At 41.0% G+C, this 14,703-nt stretch overlaps 1 protein-coding gene across 1 annotated transcript; it reads left to right on the plus strand.

Moving 5' to 3' along the window:
- Positions 1–1,113: 1,113 nt before the first annotated feature.
- thnsl2 (threonine synthase-like 2) lies at positions 1,114–14,341 on the plus strand. Its single transcript, XM_034125763.1, is given in 10 exon segments — positions 1,114–1,336; positions 2,679–2,873; positions 3,827–3,843; positions 3,845–3,980; positions 5,306–5,539; positions 7,941–8,089; positions 10,554–10,679; positions 11,674–11,828; positions 12,056–12,274; positions 13,810–14,341. Coding segments are annotated over 9 exon segments (1,443 nt in total). The 3' UTR covers positions 12,264–12,274; positions 13,810–14,341.
- Positions 14,342–14,703: the final 362 nt, after the last annotated feature.

The raw sequence follows: 14,703 nt of genomic DNA on the forward strand, positions 1-14,703 counted from the left end.
ATCTCCTGTGGGACCGTCGACAGCTTGTGAAAAGGTTGATCAGCCTCAGTGTGTGAAGTGTAGACGGCCATCAAGTGTTTGCATTTGTTACTTGAGGAAAGAGTCCAATTGTACTTCAGAGTGGTGAGTAGTGCATGCTTTGTGTGGTGTTTTAATACAATCTAGCACTTTCATGATTCATTGACTAAAAAAGTAAAAGGAGATTTTAAGTGTTCAATGTTGGTTTTAGGTTAAAGGTCTCCTATTACACTGTTTTTCATCAATATACTATAGGTCTCAGATATATACAGAACATGTCTCTGATTGGCTGAAACACCAAACAGATCATTCCAGCATCCCATAACCCCCTCTGTTTCAGCCCTTTAAATGCGAATGAGCTGCTGCTGGAAGTGATTGGTTTAAAAAAACACAATGGTGCTCTGGGAGGAGATTCAGGTGATAATCTGTGTTAGCTTAAATCCAGATTTACTGACACATTCACCTCAACTGCTCTAATCAATATTCTACAGTCTATACTAACAGCTGACGGACATCTGATGAGTGACAAGAGGTCCAACCAGACCTTGGTTTTATTACCAAGTAGGTTTACACATACAAGGAATTTGCTTTTGTGTACATTTTAACAAACAAAGAAACTGTAATAATGTATGTATAAAACATCACAAATACTATATTCAAAGAGGAGAGGTGTGCAGGTTTGAAAAGAGGCAAAGTGTCGTGCAGTGTCATATAAAGCAGGATTGTAATGGGAATTTTACCTGTTCCAATGTCCTATATCCTTTGCCATTACTTCACAGGAGCTTTTATACACCCGGTGCAGCTAAACCCCGCCACCAAGTGTTCAAAAATAATATTGCACTATACATATAAATAAAGTAAACTGAGACACCAACAACACCCATAAAATGGCTCCTAGAAGGATATTATATATACATTAATTGTGCAAGGAATGGATTATTAAATTGGATATAAATGTAAAATGTACAGTGGGATTTTAAGTCCAGTTATCAAGAGAAGCTTCTCTGCCAATAAACAAATAAATGAACGCTTCCTTAGCATGTCACTGAAATAACTGAGAGTATTTATTTTTCCCAGAATCCCCAGGTGTGAGCGATGCAGTTCTGCAGTACTCGGGGTGGGGTCCATGGATGGGACTTCCAGCAGGTGCTTTTCTCCGGTTTTGCTCCAGACGGAGGGATGTTCATGCCTGAAAGTGTTCCTGTGCTGAGCCCCGAGACCCTGAGCAGCTGGGGGGGGCTGAGCTACACCGACCTGGTGGTGGAGGTGGCCTCTCTGTTCATCCCCCCCCATCTGATCCCCAGAGAGGACCTGGAGGGTGAGATCTCAGTCCCACAAAACACCTCATTTGATCACAGATGGCAAAAGTACACACATCCTTTACTCAAGTAGAAGTACAGATACTCGTGTTTAAAAATACTCTGGTGAAAGTAGAAGTACTGACTAAACTTCTTTACTCAAGTCAAAGTAAAGAGGGCTTTGAAATGTACTTCAGTAAAAAGTACCCATAACTAGCAGCTGTTTTAAAGAGTACCTGACCTCCCTTTATATTAATAGAACAATAATGTCATTGTTAGCTAATGAATGTTTCCATGCTGAACAACGGCAACATGACAACGTTTTCATTGGTCCCTCTTCTTTAGAGAAGACCAGGAAATGATGGATACACGGATCGTGTTCAAATCAATAGGCACGCAATGACTCTAAATAATAATGATCACGCCACCAAACACACATTCAAACTAAAGGAACCAGCCTGTTTGGGAAATGTGAGAAGTAGAAAGTACAGGTATTTGAGTTCAACATGTAAGAAGTAGAAAGTACAGGTATTTGAGTTCAACATGTAAGAAGTAGAAAGTACAGGTATTTGTGTTCAACATGTAAGAAGTAGAAAGTACAGGTATTTGAGTTCAACATGTAAGAAGTAGAAAGTACAGGTATTTGTGTTCAACATGTGAGAAGTAGAAAGTACAGGTATTTGTGTTCAACATGTAAGAAGTAGAAAGTACAGGTATTTGTGTTCAACATGTAAGAAGTAGAAAGTACAGGTATTTGTGTTCAACATGTAAGAAGTAGAAAGTACAGGTATTTGTGTTCAACATGTAAGAAGTAGAAAGTACAGGTATTTGTGTTCAACATGTAAGAAGTAGAAAGTACAGGTATTTGTGTTCAACATGTAAGAAGTAGAAAGTACAGGTATTTGTGTTCAACATGTAAGAAGTAGAAAGTACAGGTATTTGAGTTCAAAATGTAAGAAGTAGAAAGTTCAGGTATTTGTGTTGAAAATGTAAGAAGTAGAAAGTTCAGGTATTTGTGTTCAAAATGTAAGAAGTCAAAGTAAAAAGTTGTCAGAAAAATAAGTAGTGGAGTAAAGTACTGATACCAGAAACATGTACTTAAGTACAGTAACAAAGTATTTGTACTCCACTACTCAGTAGGTCAGGTACTCTTTAAAACAGCTGGTAGTTATGGGTACTTTTTACTGAAGTACATTTCAAAGCCCTCTTTACTTTGACTTGAGTAAAGAAGTTTAGTCAGTACTTCTACTTTCACCAGAGTATTTTTAAACACGAGTATCTGTACTTCTACTTGAGTAAAGGATGTGTGTACTGTTGCCCTCTCTGGTGAAATCCACAGACTAACACCTGCTCTCTCCTCAGGGTTAGTTAATGAGGCTCTGAGTGGATTCTCAGTGCCCGAGGTGGTGACTGTCGCCCGGCTGAAGGACGGTCTGTCGGTCCTGGAGCTTTTCCACGGAGAAACCTTAGCCTTTAAGGACCTGGCGATGACCTGCACCGTGCGCTTCCTCGACTACTTCCTGCAGAAACAGAATCGCAGAGCTACAGTCATTGTGGGTAAGACCTCACAGCTGTCATGTGATCACCAAGGAACCTGCTTTATCTGGTCTACAACATGGAGGGGTGAACATTAAGGGGAATATCTGACACAAAATATGTTTGATGAGTTAGAGCCAAGTAGACCTTGATTTGTTTTAATCATAGTGATAATTACACTTTGATTATCATCACATTCATGCTCCCCAGAGGACGCACTAATCATAGATGATAAATGTACGGAATAACATTTTTGGGCGAGGATATAAATACAATTATTTGTCACATTATTTCCGATCCAAAACCTCAATGTGTGATGTCAGAATATTCATATTCTGTACAAACTGTAACGTCCCATGAGACAAGTGTGTGTGTGTGTGTGTGTGTGTGTGTGTGTGTGTGTGTGTGTGTGTGTGTGTGTGTGTGTGTGTGTGTGTGTGTGTGTGTGTGTGTGTGTGTGTGTGTGTGTGTGTGTGTGTGTGTGTGTGTGTGTGTGTGTGTGTGTGGTGCGTGCGTGCGTGCGTGCGTGTGTGTGTGTGTGTGTCTCTCTCTCTCTCTTTCTGTACAGTATATGCCAACTGTGTGTGTGTGTGTGTGTGTGTGTGTGTGTGTGTGCGCGTGTGTGTGTGTGTGTGTGTGTGTGTGTGTGTGTGTGTGTGTGTGTGTGTGTGTGTGTGTGGACAGTCACTAAGTACATTTACTCAAGTATTATTTGGACATAATTACTTGAGTACTTCTATTGGCTGCTACGTTATACTTCTACCGTCATACATTTAACACGTATGTCGTTTATTTGCGTTTCCATTTACTTGCAATTTGTGACACTTTCACCATTCTGTTGCATTAATATCTCATTTTTTATGTTAGAGAAGAAACAGCAATGTTTACAGTTGCAGAGGTACTGATCAACGTAGTAGGACTAGAGTGATTTTAACCATATCGCCCTAAAACCAGCTGATGGTTTCCCTCTCCAGGAACATCAGGAGACACGGGGGGGGTCGGCCATCCAAAGTGCGAAGGGTCTCAGAGGACTGGACGTTCTGGTGGTTTTTCCTCGAGGACGCATCACTCCAGTCCAGGAGAAACACATGATCACCTGCCTGGAGGACAACGTGCACGTGTTTGCAGGTAAATAAATAAAATATAAATAAATATTGGGAGGGATGAACCCCTCTGTAATGGTCTCACATGCAGAGCACACAGCACACAGTGACATGTGTTCTCTGCTTTGAACCCATCCTAGTACCAGGAGTCTAGTACTAGGAGCAGTGGGCAGCTATTGTACAGCGCCTGGGGAGCAATGGGAGTGAGGGGGGAAGGGGGATGTCCGGTGCCTTGCTCAAGGGCACCACGGCAGGGCAGGAGGTGAACTGGGACCTCTCCAAGTAGCAGTCCACACTCCATATTTAGGTCTGGTCGGGGACTTGAACCGGCAACCCTGCGGCTCACAGTCCAAGCCCCTACTGACTGAGCCACTGCCGGTAAAGGGGTGTGGCTTAGTACGGTATAGTTAGGCCTTGGTAGGCCAGGCTCACTTTATGCTGCGTTTCCATTACAGTTTAGTAGCTGGAGCAGTAACCATAGTAACGCAGTGTAGGCGGAGCCGTGACGTCATCTTCAATGCGAACCACAAAACCAACATCAGCCGTTAGCTGTTAGCACTCAGAGCTCACAGCTCCTCATATCTGTTCAGAAACTAGACAAAAGTTAAACAAGTACAAACCACAGACTGCCTGTGTCATGGTGAATACAGTCGCTGCTTTATTTATGTCTGTATAGGCCGTTGTTGTGAGTGTGGACGGTCGGAGCATATACTGCGTTAGCTTAGCCGATCTCCATTTAGAAAACACGCATTTTAAAAGGTGTTTCGCCTGCCGTCTGTCTGCAGACTTGACAAAGCATTAATTCATGGTTTTTACTAACCGGTATCAGTGTGTTGTTACTTCGGCATCATTTAGAAACGTGTATTACAATTAAATCACGGTAAAATATGTTCATTTTGTTGTAGTTGCCAGCGATTCTCTCACTAGTTTAGCATACTCAGCCCGGTTGTTGGCCCGGAAAGAACCTCGATTTTGGAGAGCCAGAAAACTGTGAAAAAGTACCCGTTAGCCGGAACTACCCCTAGTGGAAACGCAACCAAAAACGGGCCGGGCACGGCACGGCACGCTTAAACCGCTCTCCGCGCTGTAGTGGAAATGCGCCTTAAACATCTGAACTTTTGAAAGAAAAGAACATCCATAACATTCATCTGTTTGCAACTTACAAATTACTTATCTAATATATCATATTCCAATTAGACTCCCCTTGCACTATTTCTATTCTATTTTATTTGTATTTACTTGCACTATTTTAACAATTCTATCTGTTTTATTGCGTTGCACTACACTGTAGCTATGTACAAATGACAATAAAAGCCTTGAATGTTGAACCCCGTGTTGTTTTCCCTGCAGCTGACGGCAGCTCAGACGACATCGACCAGCCTCTGCGTCGCCTTTTTGCCGACCAGGATTTGGTGCGCGCTCACGGCCTGATGAGCCTGAACTCTGTGAACTGGTCCAGAGTCATGGTGCAGCTCGCTCACTTCATCTACGCCTACCTGCAGCTCAGCGGGGTCCAGCAGGCGGAGGGAGATCTGCCTGAACTGGAGGTGGTGGTTCCTACTGGGGGGGCGGGCAACATCGCAGGTGAGTCACTGGTGCAGACTGCTATGACAATGATGGGGGTCAAAACACATCCATCTCTCCAAAACATGTATGAGCAGCCCATTATTAGACAGGCACAAAACATGGTGTCCCACCTAGTGTTGTCACGATACCAACATATTTGTTTCGATACCGATACCAAGTGAAGAATTGCGATTTCGATAACCGTCTTAAATGTCATTATTGTGCTTTATTTCAAACCTGGATCTTTTTTTTCAGTCATAACACAAACTTTTGAACAATAACAAAACAAACGCATTCAAGATAAAATGACAAGAATCCGTATGAACTAAAATAGCAGCATCATCTCAAACAACTTGCCAAGTTTGATGTGTTGGCTCCCTTGGTTTGCAGGGATCTGAAACATTTCTCACAGACAGGCCTCGTGGTGTCCGTGGGCTTGCCCTCGCTGTCGGAGATTTAACCAAAATACTTCAAAATGTCGCTTCTTGCGTCTTTTTTGTCTACAGGGAGGCTGTGGCTCAGTGGATAGTGTGCTGGACTTCGAATCAGGGGATAGCAAGATCGAGTCCCACTGCAGTCAGCATGTCGTTGTGTCCCTGAGACACTTCACCCCAAATTGCTCCTGTGGGGATTGCCCACAGTATTGAGTATGTAAGTCGCTTTGGATAAAAGCGTCTAACAAGTGACATGTAATGTGATAATGTAATACAAGCCGAGGCGCATCCGCAATAGCAATCACACGCTTCTCGTTTCGTCACATGATAGGAGGCGTGTGACGCAGTGGGTTAGTGCGTTGGTGTTCGGATCAGGGGAGCACAGGTTCAAACCCTACTGCAGTCAGCATGTCGTTGTGTCCCTGGGCAAGACACTTCACCGCAAATTGCCCACAGTATTGAGTATGTAAGTCGCATGTAATGATATGAGAGCGTGCATGAGAGAAAGAAAACGGCACTGCAGGCACGGCGGCAGGGAGTGGAAGCAGAGCGCTGAACACACACAGGAAATACGGCTCTTATTAAAACATGTCATTCTTAAAGTACCGATACTAATGAAATGGAGGAATCGTAGCGTTTTTTAATGGCAGGGTATCACGATACTTTTCTAGTATCGGTGCAACACTAGTCCCACCCACATACTCCACCCAGAATTCCAGCTCCTCCCGTCTGGTAGGAGATACAGGGTTCCCAAGAGCAGGCTGAACCGCTATAAGCACTCATTCCTACCTATGCCCATTAAGCTTCTTAACATTCACATGAAATGAAATATACTTTTTAAATGTTGGCCATGAGGGTTGTGCAATAGGTCGCCATTGTCAGTATCTGCATCTGTGTATTGTGTTTGTTCAAACGGTGTATGAGTGATGATATGTGAATGTATTTTAATGTTTATTATGTTTGTATATGTACATGTATGTGGAACTCCAGAACAAATGTCCTTACCGGGACAATAAAGTATATCGTATCGTATCACTGCAGCTGGTGGGGAACTGGGTTAAAAGATGACTTCAGTCAACAATCCAGCGCTTGATTAACTAGTACTCAACTTAAGCTGAGTGTTTAATAATCAGGCTTGACAGTTGGGTTGGGAGGGTTACTTAAAAAATGTCCTCTGTTACAATAATTAGTTACAAAAAAAGGAATCAGTAACCTAATCTGAGTATCAAAATATAAAAGTAACCTGATCATAAATGTGTACTCTCGGTGGGCTGATTTTGACTACCATGAGTAGTGTTGCAACCATTGGATATAGAGAGCACAAGATGAACAGTATAATCATTTGTTTTCAAATAAATAGGCAATCTGTCCAATCCAAATGATCCAGAGTCCCCTAAATCCTCCAAATCGATCCAAAATTAAACAAAATCAGTCAACAGAGAGTACAGATATTGCCATTTTCTTGTTAAAACTGCCATTGTTGATCCTGAAAATATCATAAATGGACTCAACATCCTCAAACACCCCCGTAAATCACTCCAAATGTGTCCAAATCGGCCAAGCCACCCTTTTACTATTATTTAAATAGGCTATAATGCTATTCATTTTAATTAACGCAACTTATGCTAATTGTGCAAATTGCCCAACATATGCAGGTTAGCATCCGGTAGTTTCTATGTGCTGGGGACCCTTACTATACATTTCTGTGATATAACTTTGGGGTAATCAACAACTATGAGCCGGCAACAAGACTATTAAAGGTGGGGTAGGTAAGTTTGAGAAACCGGCTCGAGATACACTTTTTGTTATATTCCATGGAATGCTCTTAACATCCCGATAGCAATGAATATCTGAAGTGCTTTGACAAAAAATCCATAAAAAAATGTAATCTGTGGAAGCTGTAGTACTGTAAAAAGCACGACCAATCATTTTGTTCCCAACATGTGTGTCTGTCAGGTTAATGAGAAGGCTTTGTTTTGTCTCAGCTGGATACATTGTGAAGCAGATGGGATTGCCTCTGAAACTGGTGGCCATGGTGAACTCTAACGACATCGTTCACAGGACGGTAACCAAAGGGGACTTCTCCATGGCGGATAATGTCAAACAAACGTTAGCCCCCGCTATCGACATCCAGGTAATACTATCACCAGAGAGGCAAAAGTACACACATCCTTTACTCAAGTAGAAGTACAGATACTCGTGTTTAAAAATACTCTAATGAAAGTAGAAGTACTGACTAAACTTCTTTACTCAAGTAAAAGTAAAGAGGGCTTTGAAATGTACTTCAGTAAAAAGTACCCATAACTAGCAGCTGTTTTAAAGAGTACCTGACCTCCCTTTATATTAATAGAACAATAATGTCATTGTTAGCTAATGAATGTTTCCATGCTGAACAACGGCAACATGACAACGTTTCCATTGGTCCCTCTTCTTTAGAGAAGACCAGGAAATGATGGATACACGGATCGTGTTCAAATCAATAGGCACGCAATGACTCTAAATAATAATGATCACGCCACCAAACACACATTCAAACTAAAGGAACCAGCCTGTTTGGAAAATGTGAGAAGTAGAAAGTACAGGTATTTGGGTTCAACATGTAAGAAGTAGAAAGTACAGGTATTTGGGTTCAACATGTAAGAAGTAGAAAGTACAGGTATTTGGGTTCAACATGTAAGAAGTAGAAAGTACAGGTATTTGGGTTCAACATGTAAGAAGTAGAAAGTACAGGTATTTGGGTTCAACATGTAAGAAGTAGAAAGTACAGGTATTTGGGTTCAACATGTGAGAAGTAGAAAGTACAGGTATTTGTTCAAGATGTAAGAAGTAGAAAGTACAGGTATTTGTGTTCAACATGTAAGAAGTAGAAAGTACAGGTATTTGTTCAAGATGTAAGAAGTAGAAAGTTCAGGTATTTGTTCAAGATGTAAGAAGTAGAAAGTACAGGTATTTGTGTTCAACATGTAAGAAGTAGAAAGTACAGGTATTTGTTCAAGATGTAAGAAGTAGAAAGTACAGGTATTTGTGTTCAACATGTAAGAAGTAGAAAGTACAGGTATTTGTTCAAGATGTAAGAAGTAGAAAGTTCAGGTATTTGTGTTCAACATGTAAGAAGTAGAAAGTACAGGTATTTGTGTTCAAAGTGTAAGAAGTAGAAAGTACAGGTATTTGTGTTCAAAATGTAAGAAGTAGAAAGTACAGGTATTTGTGTTCAACATGTAAGAAGTAGAAAGTACAGGTATTTGTGTTCAAGATGTAAGAAGTAGAAAGTTCAGGTATTTGTGTTCAACATGTAAGAAGTAGAAAGTACAGGTATTTGTTCAAGATGTAAGAAGTAGAAAGTTCAGGTATTTGTGTTCAACATGTAAGAAGTAGAAAGTACAGGTATTTGTGTTCAACATGTAAGAAGTAGAAAGTACAGGTATTTGGGTTCAACATGTAAGAAGTAGAAAGTACAGGTATTTGTGTTCAAAGTGTAAGAAGTAGAAAGTACAGGTATTTGTGTTCAAAATGTAAGAAGTAGAAAGTACAGGTATTTGTGTTCAACATGTAAGAAGTAGAAAGTACAGGTATTTGTGTTCAAGATGTAAGAAGTAGAAAGTTCAGGTATTTGTGTTCAACATGTAAGAAGTAGAAAGTACAGGTATTTGTGTTCAACATGTGAGAAGTAGAAAGTACAGGTATTTGGGTTCAAAGTGTAAGAAGTAGAAAGTACAGGTATTTGTTCAAGATGTAAGAAGTAGAAAGTTCAGGTATTTGTGTTCAACATGTAAGAAGTAGAAAGTACAGGTATTTGTGTTCAACATGTAAGAAGTAGAAAGTACAGGTATTTGGGTTCAACATGTAAGAAGTAGAAAGTACAGGTATTTGTGTTCAAAGTGTAAGAAGTAGAAAGTACAGGTATTTGTGTTCAAAATGTAAGAAGTAGAAAGTACAGGTATTTGTGTTCAACATGTAAGAAGTAGAAAGTACAGGTATTTGTGTTCAAGATGTAAGAAGTAGAAAGTTCAGGTATTTGTGTTCAACATGTAAGAAGTAGAAAATACAGGTATTTGTGTTCAACATGTGAGAAGTAGAAAGTACAGGTATTTGGGTTCAAAGTGTAAGAAGTAGAAAGTACAGGTATTTGTGTTCAACATGTGAGAAGTAGAAAGTACAGGTATTTGGGTTCAAAGTGTAAGAAGTAGAAAGTACAGGTATTTGTGTTCAACATGTAAGAAGTAGAAAGTACAGGTATTTGTGTTCAACATGTAACAAGTAGAAAGTTCAGGTATTTGTGTTCAAAATGTAAGAAGTAGAAAGTACAGGTATTTGGGTTCAAAATGTAAGAAGTCAAAGTAAAAAGTCGTCAGAAAAATAAGTAGTGGAGTAAAGTACTGATACCAGAAACATGTACTTAAGTACAGTAACAAAGTATTTGTACTGCACTACTTCCCACCTCACTCAGCTTGTAGGAAGACCTGCTCATCAGTGAAGTCCCCAGAAAACATCTTGATCCATGTTAACTCACATTGACTTTCAGATAAAGGCTTAGAAGTAAATGAAATGTCCCCCATGATGAAAGTAAAATGGACATCCACTGCTTGTTCGTCCTGTAGGACCCGTACAACATGGAGCGGGTGTTCTGGCTGCTGCTGGGCAGAGACGGAGCTTCAGTGAAGAAGATGATGGAGGAGTTTCAACAATCACACAAACACTCTCTGCCAGAAAACCACCGCAAACTGGTACCAGTCATTCAACTTACAGATCAGATGCACTGGAGGCTCTTTGAGCAGGGTTTCTCTCACTGATCGTGCTGTTATGTTAAATGTTTGTTGTTTGTTTTTCATGTATTGCGTCTTGCTATTTGTCTGTTGATGTTACACATGGAGCTGCTGTGATGCAAGGAGCATTTCAGACTTGATCTGACCATTAAAGTATTATCGTATCGTAACTCTTACTACACTTTGAGACACCACTTCTGTGTTGTGTCCAGTGAAAAGCAGCCGGAAACCTGTTTGATCTGGTTGGGAAAATCCTGAATGTCCTCTTCCAATCTGAGAGTAGCATGATAACAAAGGTATCCCAACTGTAGCTGTGAACATGACAGGATGTATGATTACCTAGAAGAGCATCAGGACTGTTTGAGGCATATGATAGCTATGTGATTAACATGATGATTCAGCCTCTATGGAGATAGACATATGACAAGCATGATCATTTCTGACGTGGAGCTAATCTGAACTAAACATTGAATACTGCTTTATATTCCTCCATCTTGTGAATTTTGAGAGATAGTCAGAATTTTGAGATTTTGAGAAAAAGTCCGAATTTTGAGATTTTGGGAAAAAATACATAATTTTGAGAGAAAGTCCGAATTTTGAGAAAAAGTTTAAAAAAAATGATTTTGAGAAAAAAGTCAGAATTTTGAGAAAAAGTCAGAATTTTGAGAGAAAAAGTCAGAATTTTGAGAGAAAACTCAGAATTTTGAGAGAAAACTCAGTGTTTTGAACATGACAGGATGTATGATTACCAAGAACCGGTATTCCTCCATCTTGTGACTGTGTAACTCCCTCTCTTGGATATCAGCATGTGAAGGACACTGTTCAGGAACTAGTTGATGCTCTGTATGTGATGACTACTTCCATTCTGGAGAGGATCAGAGATACATGGATCCTGAGATTGAAGCTCAAGCCGGTGACGAGGGATATTGTTCTAACAGATCTGTTTCTCTTCCAGCTGTCCCAGGTGTTATCCACTGGATCAGTGAGTGATGAAGGCATCCTGGAGACCATGAGGAGGTGCTGGGAGGAGAACCAGTATGTCCTCTGTCCTCACTCTGCTGTGGCTGTGTGGCATCACTACCACTGTCCCCACAAACCCACCATCAACAGGTCAGCGTCCATCTGTTTATACACACACACACACACACACACACACACACACACACACACACACACACACACACACAGACACAAAAGCATAGGGTCAGAAGAAGAAAACACCCCATAACAAGTCATAATTAAATATTTTAGAGTGGTCACACAGCAGCTTGATGAGGCTGTCCTGTAGGAAAGGTCTGATCTAGTTTCTTAAAAAATGACTTGAACTCTTTTCACAGGTGTTACATCGCCACAGCATCTCCAGCCAAGTTCCAGGCAGCCGTGCAGAGGGCAGGTCTGACCTTTGACCTCCCGGAGGCAGTGCTGGCGTTGGATGAGCTGCCGACCCGGTACCAGAACCTGGAGCGGAGCGCAGACTGGTGCAAAGACTGGGAGGAGAGCCTGAGACAGAAAATACAGTCTGTGAGCTCATCCAGGAAAAACTGAGGGACTTAAAGGTCACCTGTTATGCAAAATCCTCTTCTTCATGTCTCTTCTACATCAACATGTGTCCTCTCTTCTTCATGTCTCTTCTACATCAGCATGTGTCCCCTCTTCTTCATGTCTCTTCTACATCAACATGTGTCCCCTCTTCTTCATGTCTCTTCTACATCAACATGTGTCCCCTCTTCTTCATGTCTCTTCTACATCAACATGTGTCCCCTCTTCTTCATGTCTCTTCTACATCAACATGTGTCCCCTCTTCTTCATGTCTCTTCTACATCAACATGTGTCCCCTCTTCTTCATGTCTCTTCTACATCAACATGTGTCCCCTCTTCTTCATGTCTCTTCTACATCAACATGTGTCCCCTCTTCTTCATGTCTCTTCTACATCAACATGTGTCCCCTCTTCTTCATGTCTCTTCTTCATCAACATGTGTCCCCTCTTCTTCATGTCTCTTCTACATCAACATGTGTCCCCTCTTCTTCATGTCTCTTCTACATCAACATGTGTCCCCTCTTCTTCATGTCTCTTCTACATCAACATGTGTCCCCTCTTCTTCATGTCTCTTCCACATCAACATGTGTCCCCTCTTCTTCATGTCTCTTCTTCATCAACATGTGTCCCCTCTTCTTCATGTCTCTTCTACATCAACATGTGTCCCCTCTTCCTCATGTCTCTTCTACATCAACATGTGTCCCCTCTTCTTCATGTCTCTTCTACATCAACATGTGTCCCCTCTTCTCCATGTCTCTTCTTCATCAACATGTGTCCCCTCTTCTTCATGTCTCTTCTACATCAACATGTGTCCCCTCTTCTTCATGTCTCCTCTACATCAACATGTGTCCCCTCTTCTTCATGTCTCTTCTTCATCAACATGTGTCCCCTCTTCTTCATGTCTCTTCTACATCAACATGTGTCCCCTCTTCTTCATGTCTCTTCTTCATCAACATGTGTCCCCTCTGTGTAAAGAGACTCTGAAAGTTTCAGGAACAAAGATTCTCTCTCTTTTTGTCCTGATCCATTTTTATAAAAACCTGTCTGAAAATGAGCTGATCAGATTTTGGCCACTTTGTGATGTCATAACGATGTTTTGTCTTGTGTAACCATTAGCCAATCAGCAACCAAGGTAACCCCCCCCCCCCCCACCTTATCACCTGAATCTCCTCCTAGAGCACCATTGAGTTCTTTTTAACCAAATCTCTCTCAGAGGGGCGTGGGGAGGGGCTCCTTATTTTCATCTGAAGTAACAGACAGAGAATCAGCACTTTGGAAACATGGCTGAAACAGAGGGGATTATGGGTAATGCTGCAATGATCTGTTTGGTGTTTCAGCCAATCAGAGACAGGCTCTGTATATATCTGAGACCTGTGATATATTGATGAAAGACAGTACATTAGGCGACCTTTAAAATGAAGCTATCTCACCCCTCCCATCAGCGATTATAGGCGCTCACTCCCCAGCTAAACCTATCACCTTCGTCTCTGTTTCCACAAGCCAATCAGAGCGCATCGTCACATCTTTAAATCTGCTCTCTCCCCTCCTCACAGCTGTTGACTCGACGCCACCCTCTTGCACCTCCTTTTCCTCATATCCAGGGTCAACTCAAATCACTCCCTTCAAGACCGGTTCTCCGACAAAACCCTTCATCCCTCCTCCTCACATCATGCTCGGTTTCCCCTTCCCCGGATATATTTCAGCACGATGGGGGCTAATAATAGCAAAACACTATTACATTAATCTCAGCAATAAATACAAATCAAAACAAAGTCTCTCCTGATTGAACTACAGCTGAAGAAATGTGTAACTAGAAAACTTGACTGGACATAGATCTGAGAAAGGGTGTGTCAGCTGGTCCTTGATCTGTGTGCTTTGTTATCTGGATGTAGTAAATGGTAAAAGTGAGTGCCTCTTTGATGGACTTTGGTCTGTAGTGTCGTACGATTTGTTTTCGTTTAGTGATGTCATCAAAGACTAACCAATCCACTCTCACTATGCTGAGTCTCTGAGTCTTCATTCCAAAACTGTAATACAATTGTTTTGAATGATAACAAATAAAATAAAACTTTCGTTCTAATTGCACAATTGACTCATGCCGTTTACTTTCCATAACTCACTCGTCTTAACTGTATTTATGTTGAATATTTTTTGTACTAAATCTATCACAGCAATGCTAAATGGAATATGAATAAGGATATGTTAGGCATATGTATTAACTTTACCGCAATATTTTTAGGATATACTGTAAATTGTAAGTGTACAGTCTAGCCTTTAGGTGGCGCCATAGCTCACACGAGACCAGATGTGTGAGAATGACCCTGTTGTAAGGACACTTGTTTAGCTGTTTGATTCCAGTTAATTGTCCAATTAATGTAATAAATAAATACATTTAATATATAAATATTAAATAAAAAGGTGTACTAAAATACATCTGTCTCCAGAGC

The sequence above is a fragment of the Trematomus bernacchii genome, unplaced genomic scaffold, assembly GCF_902827165.1.
Source record: "Trematomus bernacchii unplaced genomic scaffold, fTreBer1.1, whole genome shotgun sequence".
Taxonomy (NCBI): Eukaryota; Metazoa; Chordata; class Actinopteri; order Perciformes; family Nototheniidae; genus Trematomus; species Trematomus bernacchii.